Source organism: Pogona vitticeps, chromosome 6, assembly GCF_051106095.1.
Source record: "Pogona vitticeps strain Pit_001003342236 chromosome 6, PviZW2.1, whole genome shotgun sequence".
In the NCBI taxonomy this organism is placed as follows: domain Eukaryota; kingdom Metazoa; phylum Chordata; class Lepidosauria; order Squamata; family Agamidae; genus Pogona; species Pogona vitticeps.
In genome coordinates this window covers 66,714,973-66,735,006 of record NC_135788.1, presented here as the reverse complement: position 1 = coordinate 66,735,006, position 20,034 = coordinate 66,714,973, and the positions used below count along the sequence as shown (strand labels likewise).

The following is a 20,034-nucleotide window of genomic DNA, read 5'->3' as shown; positions in this document are numbered from 1 at the left end:
AGTATCCCAGCTGTGACGTATTATGGATTTATACAAGGCCAGTGTGATAATAGGATTTTGTTTGTGATCCCTTCCATAACCATTCTCTAACTTTTTACTTTGATAAACCACTACTACTTAAGTAATTGGCTTTATATATTTGATTTATTTAATTATTTATTAGATTTATACCCCATCCATCTCTAGACCAATGGTCTATTCCGTAATATATGATTATAATATCAATTTTAACAATAACAAAAAGAATACAGTAAATGTATTATTTAGTCCATTAAATAAGCAGGTGTGAAAATAACCCCAAAGCAAGTAAAATTCATAATAACCTGCTTGCCAATCTTGAATCTCCTGCCCCACCTGACACAAAGTCTCATAATTTCTGTGCTCATGCAGGCAGGCATGTTTGGGTGGGATGGGAGGCTGAATAAATTAGGATGTGGCAGCAAGTTCAAAATTCACAGAGAACAGACATAAAAACAACATGGGAAAAGGACTGGCACGAATGGTGATAAGTGCATGAGAACTATGTGTGGTAAAAGCATTCTTACCTGCTTGAGAAATCTGTTGGATGCTTGGCTGTGCTTTGCTAACACACTGGACAGAGCTGAACTTGCATATTCAAATTGAGGATTGTAGGTAAAATCTGATTTGAAGAACTTAATCTTCTCTCTCTCCACATTGGAAGGCTTGATGGCAGTGAGGATGCAGAATTTTCTCCCGCTGGTGTCTCCCTCTTTTATACAGCTTTTGGACATCTGCAGCTGCTTTGGCTTGGTTAGGTTGGTGAAGGAGTGCCTTTTTACCTTGGTTTTTACTTGAGCTGGCAAGCCAATGCTACTCCCTGCGACAGAAATGCTGCGTGCTAACTTGACGCTGCTGGGTATTGGATTGGGGACAAAGAGGGAGGACTGTCTGTTGAGGCAATACCACCCATTTCTGAGTAAAGACCTTGACCCCTTAATCTTCTGGCGTTCATTGCTTTGTGAAACATGAGCAGGTTTGGTGGACTTTCGAAGTCTTTTGTGGGGGGCTGATGCATGCTTCTGGTAAAGGTGCTTTTTTTCCTCTTTGCTCTGCAGGAGGACATTGTAACTGCTAGTACCTGTGGTGAAGGTGTCCTTAAGGATTCCAGACCTAGAGAGGTGCTGGAGACTGCTTTCATTCTTAAGAATGAACTGGTGTTCTTCAGGACTCAAGATTGTCTTTTTAGAGAACTCTTCTTTTGGCCAATGGAGTTTCTCTGTGTGAAAGGAAGACAAAACAAAGCAAAAATGACACTAGAATGACAAATTCAAAGTATAATGCTGTTTTCCTGTTCTCATAGGGTTGTGTTTAGCAAGCAATATGAAATGCTTACACTGTAATATAGAACAAAATTTTCAGTTGAAAAATTAAACACAGCTAAATGCCTGAACTGTGTCACCTCCACACACAATCAAACATTGCATGAGTCTGAACTTCCCAAAAACATCTCTGTCCATGTGTAAGTGTCCATGAACAAGAAAAGCAAAATTACTCTACTCATTTTACTGAAACAGTCACAGAAATGCCACTCAATCTGCCCTGTGGATTTAATCCTTTATGACCAACACAGAATGAAGACCGTCACCCAATGCAATTTTTAAAGGGCTGAAGGAAATACTACTTTAAGCAAGCTTCCTGCTTCCAACAAGCCACTGTATGTCCAAAGTTTCCCAACTAATATTTGCTTCATACAAATGAATAAACAGATTAGACCAATTTGAGATTATCCTTTAAACTTGAAAACAAACAAACAAACCTATCCCAAACATTTCAAAAGCATTAAATGCAGAAAAGAGTGCTCTCTTCTCAAATCTTTAAATATGAAGATTGTGTATAAGGAACTATTCTCAAAATGGCTGGAGGATTATAGTTCAGAAACTAATTATCTGTAGGCCCCCTCATGATGTCAAGGTGAACCATAAATCTTTATAGCACTCTTCAACTGCCAATGAAGATAACTAGAGATGGGGGTATTTGTATACAAATATGAATATCTCCGCACAGCTGGAGTTAATGAGGATCTGGCCCCTGGGGCTGGACCGTCCACTCACATGTCCAGCAGCAGCGGCATCCCCTCTCTACCTTCCAATCGCTCCGGAGCACTGCTCTGCTAGCCACTCAGCAACCTTGCAGGGAGATTCATTCTCCATCCCTCTGCCAGGATTGACTAGACAACCGGGAAGAGAAAGGCACTCAGGAGCGACTGGAAGGATGAGCTGGGCCAGCGGCAAACATGTGAGTGGATGGTCTGGCTTCACGGGCTGGACTCTTGTTAACTCCAGCTATGCGGGGATATTCATACTCATATACGAATATCCCCATCTCTAAAGATAACTGTTCACAAAAAAAACCTTGCATGCTAGGAGATCAGTAATAGTTGTCCCAACAATAGTAATAACAAAAAAAATCTTATCTATTCTCTGTCTTACTGCCTGACAAAACAGCTGATTATAACCAGATATAAAGAATTAAGATAGGAGTGCAATACCACATTTCTAGATCATTGCCATGTTTCTAGACTAACAGCACTATTCCTATTCAGCAGAATGACAACTTTTATTATTTTATTTATTTATTTAAAATATTTTTACCCCGACTTTCTCCTTAAAAGAACACAGGAGCTCAAGTGTGTCTTCTAGCTGTTACAGAGTTGGTGAGTGCTGGTGATAATAGACCCCATGGACAAGAAAGAGAAACAGAACCTACTTATTCTTGTAGAAACAGGGGAAAGGAGCTCATGGTGCACGGACCCACCTACCCTGCTCATCAGCCAATCCCTCTTCTCTAGCCCCACCTGACTAGAAGAGAGAAGACCCCCTTTCACATGTGATTCGAGGTAGCAGGTACTCCCGTCCCTTCCATCAGCTGCTAACCCATGGAAGGCTGTACAGTTGTGGTAAAAGAAGTTGGCAAAATCTAGGATTTCAAAACCAAACATGCTGAACACTAGAAATGTGCATGAGGAAAACTTTTGAGATTAGTTCTATTTAGGTTCTTTTGGAGAAGCTTTTCATTTGGTTTGGGTCTATGTGGGTATTGGTCCATTAAGAAACCCAAACATGATTGCTCTGTTGAGTTATTTCATTTAGGGTTTCTCATTCAGAGTTCTGACAGTAAAAAAGCCCGGTGTGACAAGGCGAAGGGGTGTGCGAGACCAGGTTTTGGAGAAGGGCTGCAGCAGCGAGGCAATGACAGGGGAAGAATGGGGCTTGGGAACATAGTGGCAGCAGGGAGGAAATGGAAGAAAAGCAGCAGAAGAACAGGACTTGTGTAGGCAAGACAATGGACATGAGGGGAAAGAGCCAGTCTTACAGTGATGAAAAAAATGACGGGAAGAAACAGGCTTGTAGTTAGTGAGAAAATGATGTGAGAGAAGACAGCAAGAATGGAATGTGTGGCAGGGAGGTAATGACAGGAATGGGGAAGAACCAGTCTAGTGACAGTGAGGGCACAGGTGAGAGCACAGGTTAAGACTGGGCCCTGCAACAGTGAGGCAATGACAAGAAGGGAAAGATTTTACTTATACAGCATGAGTCAAATGGAGGTGTCCTGATGGAGAAAATATGTAAGTTTCGATACCCTCTCTTCCAGAATCTCAAAGTTTATGGATTTCCAATGCTCTCAGTTGGGAAGCTATGAAAGACTCAAAAACTGAAAGCCTCTTTCATTTTTCACTTGTGTTAATCTGGAAGTCCCAATCAATGAGAGAACATGGCTTCCTAGTGCACCTTTAAAAGGGACATAAGGAACTGTAGAGAAAGGAAGTTGCTGGAACTACATACTGAAATGCTTAGATATGTTCACTCAAACTAGACATATACATTCTTGCCTTCTTATTCCTTTGCGCGAGAATAAGAAACTGTTTTTTGCCCTCTTTGTTGACATATCTGTAGGTATCAATAAGATTTTTTTTTTACTTTTCCAAGACTTATTTTAAGAAACCAGGTTTACTTCAACAACAACAACAACAACAAAAAACCCCAACAATTCCCTGTCTCATTCTGCGCTGAAAATCAAAAAACATACAGGGGTCAGTGACTTCTCTACAAGCTGTCTGAAGAAGTGGACTTGTCCATGAAAGCTACATTAAAATATAGTGGTTAGTCTTTAAGGTGCCACAATGTGCCTAGTCGGTATCGACTATCTGGAGTTTCAGAAGGCATTTTATGTGGTCTCTCATCAAAGCCTGTTGAGAAAACTCCACAATCAGAGGATAAGAGGGCAGGTACTCTTATGGATTGAGAAATGGTTGAGAACCAGGAAACAGGAAGTAGGAATCAGTGGGCGATTTTCACAATGGAGAGAGCTGAAAAGCCGTGTGCCCCAGAGATCTGTCCTGGGACCGGTGCTTTTCAACCTGCTCATAAATGACCTGGAGACAGGGATAAGCGGTGAGGTGGCCAAGTTTGCAGATGACATGAAACTTTTCCAGGTGGTGAAGACCAGAAGGGATAGTGAAGAGCTCCAGAAGGATCTTTCCACACTGGGAGAATGGGCGGCAAAATAGCAAATGCATTTCAATACAAGAAAATGTAAAGTAATGCAAATTGGGGTAAAAATTCAAAACTTTTAGTTATTGGCTGATGGGTTCTGAGCTGTCTATGACGGATCAGGAAAGAGATCTTGGTGTGCTGGTGAACAGCTCAATGAAAGTGCAACCCAGTGTGCAGTGGCAGTGAAGAAGGCCAATTCCATGTTAGGTATGATTTAAAAAGTAAATGAAAATAAAACAGCCGACATAATGCCCTTGTACAAAACGCTGGTAAGGCTGCACCTGGAGTACTGCATATAGTTCTGGTTGCCACACCACAAAAAAGACAAGAGTGGAACTGGAAAAGATGCACAAGAAGCCGACTAAAATGATGACTGGGCTGGGGCACCTCCCTTATGAGGAAAGGCTACAGTGTTTGGGGCTCTTTAGTCTAGACTGAGAAAAGGTGTCTGAGGGGGGACATGATTGAGATGTTTAAAATTATTCAGGGGATGGATCAAGTGGATAGAGGAAAGCTCTTTTCCCTCTCACACAATAGCAGAGTCAGGGGACATCCACTCCAACTGGGTGTTGGGAGAGTGAGAACAAACAAAGTATTTCTTTACCCAGCATGTTGTTAGTCTGTGGAACTCCTTGTCACAGGATGTGATGATGGCATCTGGCCTAGATGCCTTTAAAAAAGGATTAGACAGATTTCTGGAGGAAAAGTTAATTGTAGGTAACAAGCCATGATGGGAATATATAATCTCCAGGCTGAAAAGGAAGGTACCTTAACATGCCAGATGCAGGGAAGTGGCATCAGGAGACAGGTATCTAGTTGTCTTGGGTGCTCCCAGAGGCATCTGGTGGGGCCACTGTGAGATACAGGAAGCTGGACTAGATGGTCCCTTGGCCTGATCCAGCAGGGGTCTTCTTATGCTCTTATGTAATTGTTCTTTCCCCACTGAATTCAATTAGAGAATGCACAAACTGAGAGCAAGCAATCATGGAACAGGATGGGAGTGTGATAGTTTAAATAGATTTAATCCTCTCAACAAACAATTACAATACTTAAAGCTTTCATTTACTTGACATCAACAAATTCTTGCCTCTAAGTCCTGTCTAAATCATCACTTACAAAGAGCATATTCACAAGAACAATGCTACTCAGCTCAATTCATAATGTAACACACTTCAAGGCTGGAGTGAGGGTGCAAAGAAATAATTCATTCAGACTTGCTGAAAACAATGGAAAGAGAAACACATGTACTTAGCTCCTTCCTTCTGCATACAGAGATACAGTATGATGCACATGGAGAAGCTTGGCTTTATGCTTGGCAAAGTGCCCAGGGCATAATAGTTCAAGTCTGATTCAATCTTTTCAATCAACCCCATCCCAAAGGTGCTTACTTGCTGTGTTTGCTAGAATAGCAGTTTGTCAAGCCCTCTATTGCATGTCAAAGCGAGGGCTTGACAAACTGCTATTCTAGGAAATGTCATGATAAGCCTGCCAGGCAAAAGCCAAGCAAAACAGTCCTTGGTAAACCAACAGCACACTCCCAGATATGATGACATGAACAGAAGTTCCACAGAGGTCAGCAGGACTGACTGATGACAAACCCCACACAGTGTTAGTCTGGAAGGGCCAATTTTCAACTTGAAGTAGGGGAAGAATCCTACTGTTCATGCTGCATATTAACATACATGCCTCAGAGGAAGGTGGAAAAGTATTGTTCAAAAGCAAATATGTACAACACAGTTATTCAAAACGAAAGCAGAACTAGTAATTCTTCACCTTTCTTTCAGTATAGGAGAAAGAATGGCTCAAAATTCACTTTCCAGAAGTAGAAAACGCTTGTTTTAAGAGTGCCAACTATCAGAATCTGACAGCCAGAAGGGCCACTAGACCTATTCAAGGAAGCTTACCTTGACAGTAATGCTCAAGGTAAGCTTGATCAAACTACCCTTATTCAAGGGTGCTCTTGAACTTCTCCTGCCCTCAAAGAGAGGAGCAAGGATGCCTCCCACATATTTTTGAGACTCTCTACCCTTGGAGGGCAATTGTTTATACAGAAAAGTCTCCTCTATCTGTGGAAGTTCTCCTTGAGGTTCTGGAATCCTAGAAAATCGTGAAGACTATCCAAGGAAAGAGCAGCATCCTTTGCTGGCAGCCACCACCTACGCAGATCAGTGGTGGAAAAGATATGTCTTCTACTCCCATTGGCCCTAGCCCCTACAGCCAACAGTGAGGGATGATGGGAATTGCAGTTCAACAACATCCCGAGGGTAACACGTTCCCTTCCCAGATGCCCAGGGTGATGAGAATGGCAAAGGGAAGCTGAGCTAGGATACTCGTCTCTTACACCATGCACAAATTACACATGAGGAAAACAACTGAACAGCACAAATGTGTAATGTCCTTAGGGGAACAATTTATTCTTCCTTGCATGGTACACTAAGGGCTGTATAAAAGCATCCTTTATATTGCTCCACACCCTATGATAACAGACTGTGTTTGATAAAAAGGAAAACTCATTTGACCAAGGATTTGACGAAACTGCGGCCCTCCCAGTAGCACTGGATGGTAACTCCCAACAGTCTTCAGCATTAGCTATGTTGCCTATGCTGCTGGGAGCAGCAGTCCAACACACCTGAAGGTTCACCTTCTCTCCCGTTCCCCACCCTCAAGTCTAGAGCAATTCAGAAATAGGAACAATGCATGGTTGACTGGGATGCAATGTTAAAGCCCAGATTAATAACAAGCTCATTCCTCTGACTGTTACTGTGAAGCAGGACCCACTAATTTAACTGATGGTTCTTTTCAAATGACCATGCAAAGGAATGCCACCTGAGCTAACAATCTGATACACCTGAGAGTAAATACCACTGATCTCAATATGGCACCTATCTGAGCAGACATTTGTAAAATGGAACACTACATGTGTTTCTATTTTCTTCTCCATGTGAAATGCTCTGGGAGATATGTCTTACTGCTTTCTCATGCTCCAACTTAATTTTATGGCAGGTTCACATTAGAGACGTGAGCTTCTACCATACCATTCACCATCTCAACCTACACAGCTAAGCCTTTTCATTTCATGCCACACTAAATTTGATTACATTGTTGCAAAACAACTAATTTCTTTCCAAACCCACCTGGGAAGGGTGAATTTTCAAGGAAGAACACTTAAAAAAAGCTCTCAGTGGTGCCTAGGCTTTCTTACACAGCCAAAATCAAAGCAGATAGCGGAATCAAGACAAAAAAAACAGGGTTGGCATATGCAATCTGTGGCCTCAAGATGCTATTGGACTAGCACCTCTATTATCCTCATTCTTAACTATACTGCCTAGGTTTGATGGGAATTATAGTCCTACAACTGCTAGATGACTAAAAGCTACCCAGTATTTAAGTACAGGAATGACAATACAATGTTCCTGAAGAGCATTAATCAATCTCTAAGCACAGGAACTTTCAGGCTAGGCAAAAGCTGCATTTACAACATCTCTGTTTGTCAAATACCCGGACAGAATTATACGCTATTTACCAAGGGCCTCACTTCAAGGTATCAAAGATAAAGGGATTAAGATATCACTTTTTAAATAGCATTGCATTTTGTTGGCAGGCATGATTTTACTCCAACCTAGAGAAGAGGCTGGCTTCTGGAGAGGATCACACTATTGTTTAATGCTGTATCTATATCAAACCTTCTTTTTTGCCCCTCCCTGTCTCTGGTGACTTTGTGCTGTTATTTGCAGACTGATAGTCCACACCACAGCAAACAGCAGAGAAAACCCCTGTAAAAAGCTTCAGCATGCTAGGGTCATATGGAAGGTGAAGAAGTAAATCTGTTAGCAAAGAAGAACTCAGCCTGCTGATTTAACTGGTAGGATAGGGCAGTTCCTGGAGAACAGGCAGTCTAATTCAATCTTCTTGGGCCCTCTCAAGCTATTGGACAACAATTCTCATCGTCCAGAGACAACATGGTGGCCAATGGCTGACTGAGCATGATGGCAGCCGAAGTCCAGTATGTTTGTAAGGAACAAAATTAAGAGAAGCCAGAGCAGCAGATAACATTCCCAAAATGGGGAGACAGCCAGGAAACCTGCCTCCTTCCCCAGCTGAAATAAAGGAGATCTTATATCCTCAGCTTTCAGGGACTTACTTGTCAGAGAATGTGATAAAAAATAAACATCCCAGCTTCCAAAACTCAGTTTACAAGTACTGTAATAATAATAATAATAATAATAATAATAATAATAATAATAATAATAATAATAATAATAATAATAATAATAATAATAATACTTATTATTATTATTATTATTATTATTATTATTATTATTATTATTATTATTATTATTATTATTATTATTATTATTATTATTTATTGTCATTGTAAGTATATACGCATACAACGAAATTCACAGACACCCAGAGACCAGACACATGCACACACATAAAATTCCCAAACACTCCCCACCCACTAAAAGTCCCCCACTAAAAATACAAACATCTACACCGCAGGCCAAGTAACACAGTCCAACTAATTATTCACTACTGGTGGTCTTTAAGCTCATTATTAATTGCAATTATAGCTCTGGGATAAAAACTATTGAGAAAATGTGTGGTCCGAGTCTTAATTGTTCTATATCTTCTGCCAGAGGGTAACAGTTCAAAAAAGTTATAAGCAGGATGGGAAGAGTCTCTCAGGATGCTATGTGATTTCCTTAGACAGCGGGATGTGAAGATGTCATCCAGGGTTGGTAGCTGGAGCCCGATGATATTCTGGGCAATTTTAATGGTTCTCTGTAGAGCTTTTTTGTCCGCTACAGAGCTACTCCCAAACCATGCCAGAATGCCATAGGTTAGGACACTCTCAATGGTGCTACGATAGTATGACAGAAGTAAATGCTGAGATAAATTTAACTTGCCAAGCATTCTCAGGAAATACAGCCTCTTCTGTGCCTTCTTCATTAGCATGTTGGCATTTATAGTCCATGAGAGGTCCTCTGAGATGTAAGTACCCAGAAATTTAAAACTACCAACTCTCTCCACTTCCTCACTGTTTATGTACAGTGGTAAATGTACATTTCTCTTCCTCCTAAAATCAATTATGAGTTCTTTAGTTTTTTTGATGTTAATTGTGAGATGATTTTCTTTACAACAAAGTATCAACCTTTGTACTAACAACCTTCGCTTTTGAGTGCTGTTACATGTTGTCAAATTTTTTCTAACTTATGGCAATTAAAATAGGATCTTCAGGCATATGAGATGCTGAAGGAATGTTTTACCATTTCCATTTCACAGTGAGGCTGCATGGGGATTTGAACCCACATCTCCTATCTCCCAGTCTGACATATATAAGCAATTGTTGGAACAAATTAACAATTAATGGCATGGGTTCTATAAATTGGCTTTTTAAATTTTTATTTAGGGTGCTATCAGATGACTGCAAAAGCATGTGCCTGATCACACTATAAAATATCATTTTAATGGGAGTAATCTCCCTTGTAGCAACCCTTCTGTCTGCTAGGAAGTTGCTTTAACCTGGCCTCCCAAAGTAGAAGCCCCGCAGCAGGACCAAAAATGTTCAGCTTGGGCATGGGATGGGGTAAAGCAGGAGCACATTTCCCTGTCCTTCATGTGATTGCCGAGAAATAAATTACACTGAACCTCTCTATAAGCAGTCCAAACTGCTATATTTCCCCATGCGATCCCACCCTTAGATATTAAGTTAAAAGAAAGTCGCCTATCAAAGCAAATATATTCAGTCAAATACAAGCAGATGAGTTTCATAATTTACAAATTAGGTCTGAGTAACAAATGTTCTCAACTGTCTACAGGGCAAGAGATGGGGCATGTGTCAGGTACAGCCCACCAAGAATTTGGTTTCTTCCCTCACTACCACATACAATTAAAAGTGCCTTATTTCCAGTTTGTACAACTGGGTGTAAAATATGTTCATTTCCTGCAGTATGTAGCTATTACTACAGGAACTAGTTCTAAGGATGCAATCTATTTTTCATTGTGATCCCAGACTTCAAGAACTTAAAACTGAAGTCTAGAAGCAGGAAGAAAGAGTGATAGAACAATGCTTTGTTTTGAATGAAATGTTGCCATGTTAACATAGATACAGTACTATTAGTCCCTTAATGTTTTATCAGTTTAAGATCTTTGTGTCTTTTGATACTTCCAAACAACACTTACTCTTTATATCACTACAGAACAAAAGTTATGTAGCAAATGTAATCCTTTCAGTAACTACTGAACAAATCATTAACAGCATCTTATCAAAATGTATCCTTAATGTATCATCCATCTGTCCATGCTTTTCCAAAGGCACTTTAGAAGAAAGCACCACAAAGCAATGCGAAATATTATGGCTGTATTAATAGTTTAGGGCAGAGGTGTCAATCTTGGGCCGCATCGGCATTGTGGTTGCCCTCAAAGGGCGGTTGTATCTGTAAGACTATATAAATGTATCTACTCTTTATATCTATACTACAAAGAGTGTGAGCTCAGTGGTACACTCCAATGTTACACTTGCTTTTAAAATGGTATAGGCAACCTTCTCAAAAATCAGTCCTCACAGAAATAAAGCAGCAAATACATTGGTTTTCTTATTGCCCAAATTGTTACATAACTGTTCTCAGAATAGAGCAACAGAAACAGACAGATCTTGAAAAACCAGAACATGGTTTTTTTTTAAGTTTCTACCAGGAGGATTCTGATGTTGCCTGGGCCTTGGGATTGCAGCCCTTAGAGGGTGGGTAGATTGGAGCCCTGGTGGCAATTAACACGAGGCACTCAGTGGCCAGGTAGTCCAGGCTGGACATGCTGCCTGGAGGGCACAGAGGTGGCCAAGATCCACGCCTATCTGCACAGCTGTGCACCCCTGACAGTGTGCCTGTCCTCAACGGGGTAGATGGAGAAGCCACGGGGAGGCACATGGATCTCCCAGTGGGGCTTGGGATCAGGTTTATTAGCCTGCCTCCTGGCTCACCAACCTGCCCAGCCAGCCCTGGTGCAACATGGAGGAGGGAGAGGAAAGCAAGGCAACACTGCCACCCCATCTCTGCCCAGCCCAAGTGCGCCTCTCACCCTTCCAGCCAGCTAGGCCCCACCTCTCCAGGGCATGTCAGGAAGGCAGGGAAAGGAAGGAGAGCTGGGAGCGCGCTGACAGGAGGCGGAGCTTCACTTGCTGCTTACCTCCTGCTTATCTGTCCCAGCGGCCCAGTCCTTCCAAGGCCACGGACCGGGGTTGGGGAGCCCTGGTATATTGCAAGGACCACATGAAACAGCCCGGTGGGCCAGATTCGGCCCGCAGGCCTTGAGTTTGACACATGTGATTTAGGGTATTCTAACTGCGATATCATTTCTCTAGTAATGCTCTGCATCTACAGAAAATAATTATGGCCTGTCTGTAACTTGAGTCATGGCAACTGGACTTCTTTCTTATTAGGTCGAAATGTTTCGCTACTCATCCAAGTACATTCTTCAGTCTGGGGAGAACTGGTAGGAGACCCCTGATATATCCTCCATGTAAATAGGCTCATTAGATGGACAAAGCACAGGAGAATGGCCCAGCACAGGAGGGGCAATGGCTCAGGACCACAATCAGCAGTGTTCCTTCATTTGAAGGAGAGAAGACACTAATTTGATGACCAAAATTTTGGACTGAGAAGATAGAGGGTTTGAGAGAGGGGTCAGGGAGGCCATACATGTGCATATAGAAAATCCCTCACTCAATGGGGGTGGTTTTAGATACAATCTGTCTCCCATTTATCGTGCTGCCCTTTCATCAGTCCCCAGAAAGATCAGGACCACACCCACCAGAAAGAGCACTGTTAAAGGCTGGCTGTTAAGGACCCATGACAATAGGTGGAGAAGGACTCCGAAGTGGGATTTTCACTCTCCCCACCCCTGTCCATCTAAGGAGACTATTCAGACCAGGGGGAAGTAAAACCAACATATATCAGGGGTCTCCTGCCAACTCTCCTCAGACTGAAAAAGCTATCTGGATGAGTAGTGAAACGTTTCAACCTAATAAGAAAGAAGTCCAGTTGCCATGATTCAACTTCCCTATAACCTCACCTGGATGACTGAAAATCTTCCCATATATAATTATGGCCTGTATTTTTCATCAACAAGCAGTGTATGTCTGCAGTGTTCTTTGCCCATTGTCATACTCTGTGCAGTTTACAGATAAAATCCCAGCGGTCAAGACAAAGGACTGATTCTGAGGGGAAATGGTCTACTCTACCACTGAACTTTTGCTTTTATTATTATTAATGTCCTCCTCTCTCCCCCAGGATATCCAAACTGCTCAAGACCACAGCACAGAACAGGGACCTGAAAAGGAGGACTGTCTCACATCTGCATTATTCTGTTTTTCTAATCTGAATTGGTGGAAAACTATACATTTCACATTTAATTTACAAGGCAGTGCCAATCTAGAAAAGTAGAGATGAATGTACAGAAATGGCAGTGGGATTCAAATCCTTATTGAAAATGTTGTTAGGGAAATACACAAATGACAATGCCTTGTAATTTTACTTCATAAAATGTAAGGGCAATTTTTTTCTTTAAAATGTTTCTAAAAAATTGAAGTAAAACTACAAAGCATTGCCATTAACCCTATGCTCAAGTATTGACGGGTACAGAAAAGGTTATCCATTCAGAACAAAATGTCAATTTTGTTCAAAATACAGATGCTATTTTAACCACCACTACAACATACTCGCCACATTTTTAATTAAGCCAAGAGCCACGTGGGGGTGAAGATATCAATAGGTACTCAAGGAACAAATCAATTACTCCGGAGATTTCCATTATCGTTGCTGGATTCAGAATAACTTCTTTTTTTCCCCTGCTGTAAACCTGCACAGGTAGGGTTGAGTCAGGCCTAGCTTTCTACTCTAAACGTGCAGGTGGATGCTCCAGCTAATCAGAAGCGGGAGGAGGAAGAAAACACTGGGTGGCGACTATCCGGCCGCATGCCGATCCCGCTGCCGGAATAACGACTGAGGCAAAGCGGCTGCACAATAGAAGCCTGGCCGGCAAAAATCACTCTGCGCCTCTAGACACCATCGCGACGACTCTGTGGGCACCAGAAACTTGCCGGCAGAGGCCACCGCCGGAATGCACCAGACGAGGCAAGAAATGAAAACGCTGCTACTCACCAGTGACACGAATCGAGTCGAGCATCATCCGTTACGATGTGTGGGTGGAGGGTGGATTCTGGATCTCCGCCTCCCCCTGCAAGCCTACAGGGTCCCTGCCCAGGACCCGCATGAACAGCGGGGGCGAGCCCCACCGACGAACAGCCAAGGGTGAGCTCCCGCCCTTTCTAGCCACAGGGAGAGGCGAACGCCGAGACCACGGAGCGAAGAGCGTCTCCGGCCCCTTCTTTCCTTCCTTCCACCACCTCCCGGCCGACGAGCCACACCGGCTCCCTTCTTCCCTTCCTTGCGCTTTCCACCACCACCACCCCGTTCACGGACATCCGAGACAGCCGCTCAGGAGCGCCTCTGCCCCGTTGCTAGGACACCGCCCCCCTCCTCCCCGCATTCCAAGCACGGCCCCCCTCCCCGTCGGAAAAGGAAACCTCGGGGCTTTGCGGTTGCGCAAAGGGGGGCGTGATTCAGTCGTTACTGGGGGGGGGGGCTTTCCCCGCCGACGAGGCAGCGCGCGAACGTGGCGAGATACTGTATTGGGACTTGTAGTCTCGAGGACGGAAAGCCGCTACGGACAACCCAGGGGAAGGGGGGGGGCAAGGCGAGAAGCGATGATGAGCGTAGACGCCACCCACCACCAGTCGAGTTTGTGCTCGGGCAGCCCAGCCGCCGGAAGAAATTTGTGGAGCGCCCTAGAGGTGGGAGCGTTTTGGCCCTCCAGATATTTTCGACTTCAAGTTTCAGAAAACCCCGACTCCTGATATTGTTGAACTATAATTACCGTTGCCCACCCTTGAAGCCCTACTGGTGGGGCCTCATTGGGGTTGGATTCCAACCAGAACTGGAAAGTCAATGGCTCCCAGCCCCAGTAGATGATTTCTGTTCCCAGATCTGCGAGTACAGTATAGTATAAAAGATCTACGACAGGGGGTCTCAAACTCAATTTACCTGGGGGCCACTGGAGGCAGAGTCTGGGTGAGGCTGGGCCACATTATATTTTCCGCAAAGCGGAGCAAGAGCCTGCGGAAGCCGGCCGCATGTTTGAGACCCCTGATCTACGACATCCCCTCCGTTTAAAAAAAAAAAGTACTGTACTTTGTATACCAGGAACTAGTTTATTAATATGTATAAAACCTATGAACCAACTACTTTAAGCTTACACTGACAGACTTGTTCTACATAACAGCCAAGATCCTGTTGCTTAGTATTAAATTGCATCAGAGTATGCCCATTGAATCAATATTTAGTGAGATAGTTCCACAGATTCAGCGAGTCTACTCAAAACTGCTACTTACTTTAGCATAGTGAACTGCAGTTGGAGTAGGCTTACTTGAGTCAAAGTTATAGAGGAGTTGATTCACTAAATCCCCACTGACCTAATGGGCTTACTCTAGTGTGATATACTTCACTAAGCAATAGGATTTTGGCCATTGATAGTCTTGTGTATGTTACAGTCTTTTGCAGTCTTGACCCTAGATGATTCAAGTGTTGTGTTATCAGTCTATCATAGATACCTTTTTTCCTTTTAGAAGCTGCTTTGTGCTTAGGAAGCCTCAAAGGCATGGATAAAGGACCTAAAGAGAAGGAAAGCACCAGATATTATCAGTTCATATTTTTGAAATTTGCTTGGGCAATATAGATTTCAATTTATTTATTATTTACATTAGCCATACTGTAATACAGGTGTTCATGAAAGCTTTGCATAACTTGCTACAGCATACTGACAAAGTGCTAAGCCTGCTTGGATGGTGTGTAGTCACATGAGAATGTATTTCCTTAAGAACATCACCCTGCACCACCCCGTCCCCACAGGCAATGTTCTTATGGGTTGCGACACTGAGAGGCAAGAAAAAATCTACAAGAAACAGGGCCTTCTCATTTGTGGCACGATCTCTAAGGAATGGGCTCCCAGTAGAGCTGCACCTGGCCTCCTCCCTCCCAGCCTTTAAGAGGATGCTCAAAACTAGGCTGTTCAATGAAGCTTTTAAGGGCATCCTCTTTTAATGTTTTGTTATATTTATGCCACGGTCTTCCCATTATCTGGGTTTGCTTAGTTTTACACTTAGATGTATTAACTTCTGATTAATTTGACTATTTGCTTTTATCTCAGTGATTTGTTTTGTGATTACATCATTGTGTTTGTTTCGCTTTGATGTAAACTGCTCAGATCAGTGCTCTGCCCTAATTGGGCAGTATACAAATTAATGACATAAATAAATATGCTCTGGCCCACTGTCAGTTTGTTGCAATTATCTGTGGGAAACTCTACAAATCATACATGAACTCCAACCTAATTTAGTTGTTACATTGTATTTTTATCAGTGCACTCAGCTGAAATACATGACTCTTCTCCCCTACTTTTTTCTCATATCTTGAAAGTAGGTGCATCAGGATGAAAAATAGCAAATTTTTCTACCCTCCTCCAACATTAGCTTAGCCTTCCTCCATATAAGAGAGTGATATGGAATTACATGGGGAAAACCAGTGTGGTGTATTGGACTAACACTCAGGAGGCCTGGTTTCTAAGCCATGGAAACTCACTGGGGTGTGTGGAACTGATACAACTACTCCTTAAAAATCTCACCTTTAAAGCCCTATTAGGGCCCTATAAATCAATACTGTACTGTCTTGACAGGGCAGAAGGATAACAACACATGGAATTACATGCCTCTCTGTGTATGGAAAAAGACAGCTATTCATTGCTTATCAACCCAAGGGGGTGGTGAGCAGTGGGCAAAGGAACTCACCAACAACAACGATTGCATTTAGCACACCCATCTATTCTTTTATTTTAAAAGCTTTTGTTGCTTCAGAGATGGAAGGCCTGGGTTTAAAAATGAATGGTTCATATCTAGCTTGGTCCTTTCAAGAGTTTCCTAGTAAACTTGCCAATACTCATCAGGTGCACAGGCCAATTTTATGTATACAGAAGTAAGTCACAAATCCCAAGAAAACATGCAAAGAATTACAGCTCTGTAATGTTGCATTACTTGTTACAGCAGAAGCTGTTTGCTTTACTGCAATTTACAAGAGCTCATTTTGAGGGCTTGGTGGTCTAATGGAGAGTAAGGAATTGTTATTTTGAGATGATAATACTTATAAATAAATTGTCTCAATTGCTGGGGCCATGCATGAATCTATTATGTTCCAAAATTGTGAGATCTTGCTGGATCAGAAGTGGGTCAGCTGTAGCTTGCCAAATGTTTTGGGCAACAGCTCCCAGAAGTCCTAGCATCCAGAATAGTAAAGAATTATGGAAGCTGTAGTCCTAGAATCAGGACGGCTAGCTATCCAGCCCTAAGTTAACAAAGTTAACAATATTTACTACATGATGTCTCATCCTGGAATAAAAAGAAATGAGTCAAAAGCCAGTATTTTTCTGAGGTTATTAATTATATTTCATTTCATTCCCCCTACTTCATATTTTGGAAAATTAAACAAAGCTGCCCCAATGCAGAAATGAGTGCAAGAGCTGTTCTCCCAAGTTTGCTTCAATAGCATATGAGTTGTAGATTTACATTGTTATTAGAAGAATGTGTGTATAAAACAGACTGTTTTACTTCTTTGGGAAAGGGGAAATATATATACAGGTTTCATGCTTATTCATATCCTCACAATTATTTAACTTACTTTCCTTCAAAGAGCTAATTAATTTTAGTAAATTGTTCTGGCTTTCAAATGACAATTTAGAGGCCATGATGTCATCTTGTCACATTTACTCTCTACTTCAAGTAGTCCAATTGTGCATTTTAGATTTTTTTTTGTTTACAGAATGTTTAAGATGGCAAAAAAAAAACCAAAACTGTATGTGGCTGCATTGCAAAACTATTTTTGTTACACAGTAGTTAAATTAGCTCAAACATGTTTCAACAAATGCTTGTAAAGAGATACAGGTACAAAGCATTCATTTTGTAATGAAATCATTTTCCAGTCATTTTTTCCTCCCTCAGTTATTATTGGATGAGATCCAGTAGCATGTATTCGGTTTGTGGATGTTTCTGGTATGTATCTTCATTTGAAAACCACAGTTTGAAATTCGTCACCTCTCTTTGGCAGTTAGCTAGTGCTACACACCTTATAAGGAAATGTTATTTTGTGTTATGTGGTATTCTCAGGATTGTTCCCTTTCTCCAGCGAACTGTGGATTTTTAGTACCATTACAATGATTTTTTTAAAATGTGTGCTAAATAACTCTGAATCTTTACAGCTGATTTTCAGATTGTTTCTCTTTTTTTTCCATTTTGGTTTCTTGTTTTGAATTATTTGTATTCCATACTATACAAATAGATCTTATAAACATTATTAACCTTGTAACTCTTTGCATGATTGGTAAACATTCCAGTATATATGAATAACAGTAAGTTATCTTTCTACATACGGTTCACTGCATCGTTGTTGTTTTAATCTTGGTTTTGAAGGCTTGGGACAGGGATAGACCCCAGGTATCAGGGCACAAGAGGAGTCTTGCAGAATTAGAGAAACAAGATAAGTGGCACTTGAGGTTTGAATTGAGTATGTCTGGTGACTTTAAAGACTGACACCCATTTCTAGCTGTTCCTGCTCCCTTTTGGGTACCAGTGAAGCTTTCCATGAGCCACAGCCACAGCATAGGTCTGTGCAATACCCCCCCATGTCACATGTGCTGCAGTTAAGGCAAGACATTATCATTATCTTCTATGAATATAAGCAAGCAGTCTTGGATTACTTTTTAAGGAGAAAGGAAGAGTAAACATATTTTAAATAAACCAAAAGTGAACTCCATGCACCAGTGGGCTACATATAACCCAATTGGGGTATTTTTTTGTTTTGTTTTCTAGGACCATCAATATATAAATAAAGGGGTGGGCTCCTGCTTTGGTGGTGGTGCCCTGACTCACCAGTTTTTGATTTTTTTTTTGTTCCAGGCATCACCTGATGAGATCTTTTCTTTTCTTCTCTTTTTTTAAATAAAAAGGTAAAGGTTCCCCTTGACATTTTAGTCAAGTGGTGTCCAACTCTAGGGCACGGTGTTCATCTCCAAGCCATAGAGCCAGCGTTTGTCCGTGGACAATTTCTGTGGTCGCATAAATGAATAGGACTCTTCTGTATTCTTATTGTTTGTGGATATGAACACTTGCAAAACTATTGTTCCCCCTCTTGCATAAAGGGTGCCTTTATGCAATGCCCAGGGAGCAGAGTACCCAGCAGGGTAATGCTGTACTGTTTACCAATGGTAGAAGTTAAATTACAGAAGGGGTACATCAGTGTCTTGTCACATGCATCTCATGCACGGAGAAATGGGAATTCATCTATGGCCTGCATTTGTTTGGTTTTGAAGGATTATTTTCAACTATACTGTAACTTCTTACTTTAAACTGAAGGTGTTTCCCTGTCTTTTCCAGTATGCCTATATAGATATGTGTAGCGAGGAAGGAGAGCTGTCTCTAATGTTAGTTCTGGATTATTTGAACCAAATATTTCATGGTGCAATCAGATAGGCATTTGTCCTGCTGCTTTGTCCACTGCAGGGATGGGCTTGTTTGCTCCTTTTTCTGGTGACCAGAAAAATCAGCACCCACCCCCTGGAGCGTTTCTTGGTACCTCCAATGGCTTCTATATTTTTGGTGTGGGTACAATTGCTCCATTTTGATTCATTTCCAGTGCATGTGATTGCTGGAAACAAACCAAAGTGAGCTTGTGGCTATCAAATTGCCTTCCATTTTCAGTTTCCCAAGTCATGAAGTGGTTTAAGAAGAGAGCTACTTTAGGATATTGACAAATTAAACAGTTCTTATGCTCCATGAAGGGGCAGAGGCAGTAATTTCTTACGGTGTATTAGAGCAGTACTGATACACTGTGTCACTTAATTTTTTTAATTAAATATTTCTACCAGGAAGCGAGAGGAGATGGAAGAGAGCAATGAGGGGGACTTCTTTGGTGTGTTTAATTTACCAATGTTGTGAAGTGACAGTCTTCTAAGGCCACATCATTATATGGGAAACTGACAGCAGAGGGAGGTGGACCAAATAGGGTAGCTTGAGCTACATGTGGTGTCTGGATGCAAGGATTACACCAAACGGCATACTGGATGTCTGACTGACCCCAGACAAACTGATTTATCCTGCAATAGCCCACTTCAAAAGAGTTAGTGTAGACAAGCCCTCAGCTCCTTGTAAATTCTTAATTTATGTTTAATGTGTGAATATGAACGCTTCAGTTCTGAAGTTTAAAACCTAAATCCCATTCTGGGGCAGACAGGCAGTTTCTTTGAGCAAGAGTACCTTCAAAGGAAATTAGACTTACCTGAGCAAAATGAAATTATTTTATCAAATTAAAATTAGTCTCATAGTAGGAGTATTCTGCAGAGTTACATTATATCCCTCCTT

At 41.8% G+C, this 20,034-nt stretch overlaps 1 protein-coding gene and 1 long non-coding RNA gene across 2 annotated transcripts in view; both read right to left on the bottom strand.

Annotated features, from left to right (window-relative positions):
* MATCAP2 (microtubule associated tyrosine carboxypeptidase 2) overlaps window positions 1–13,973 on the bottom strand; it is a 31,059-nt gene extending 17,086 nt beyond the window's left edge. The window contains exons 1-2 of the mRNA XM_020788174.3: window positions 13,676–13,973; window positions 546–1,237 (exon numbers count right to left, since the gene is read on the bottom strand). Coding sequence (XP_020643833.3) covers window positions 546–1,237; window positions 13,676–13,703 — 720 coding nt within the window. The 5' untranslated portion in view covers window positions 13,704–13,973. The remainder of the gene's footprint in view (window positions 1–545; window positions 1,238–13,675) is intronic.
* A 1,152-nt stretch (window positions 13,974–15,125) lies between these two features.
* Window positions 15,126–20,034, bottom strand: LOC144583547 (uncharacterized). The gene is made up of 2 exons (XR_013537373.1): window positions 19,952–20,034; window positions 15,126–15,243 (listed from the first exon to the last, which is right to left on the bottom strand). It is a non-coding gene; the product is annotated as an uncharacterized LOC144583547 (long non-coding RNA).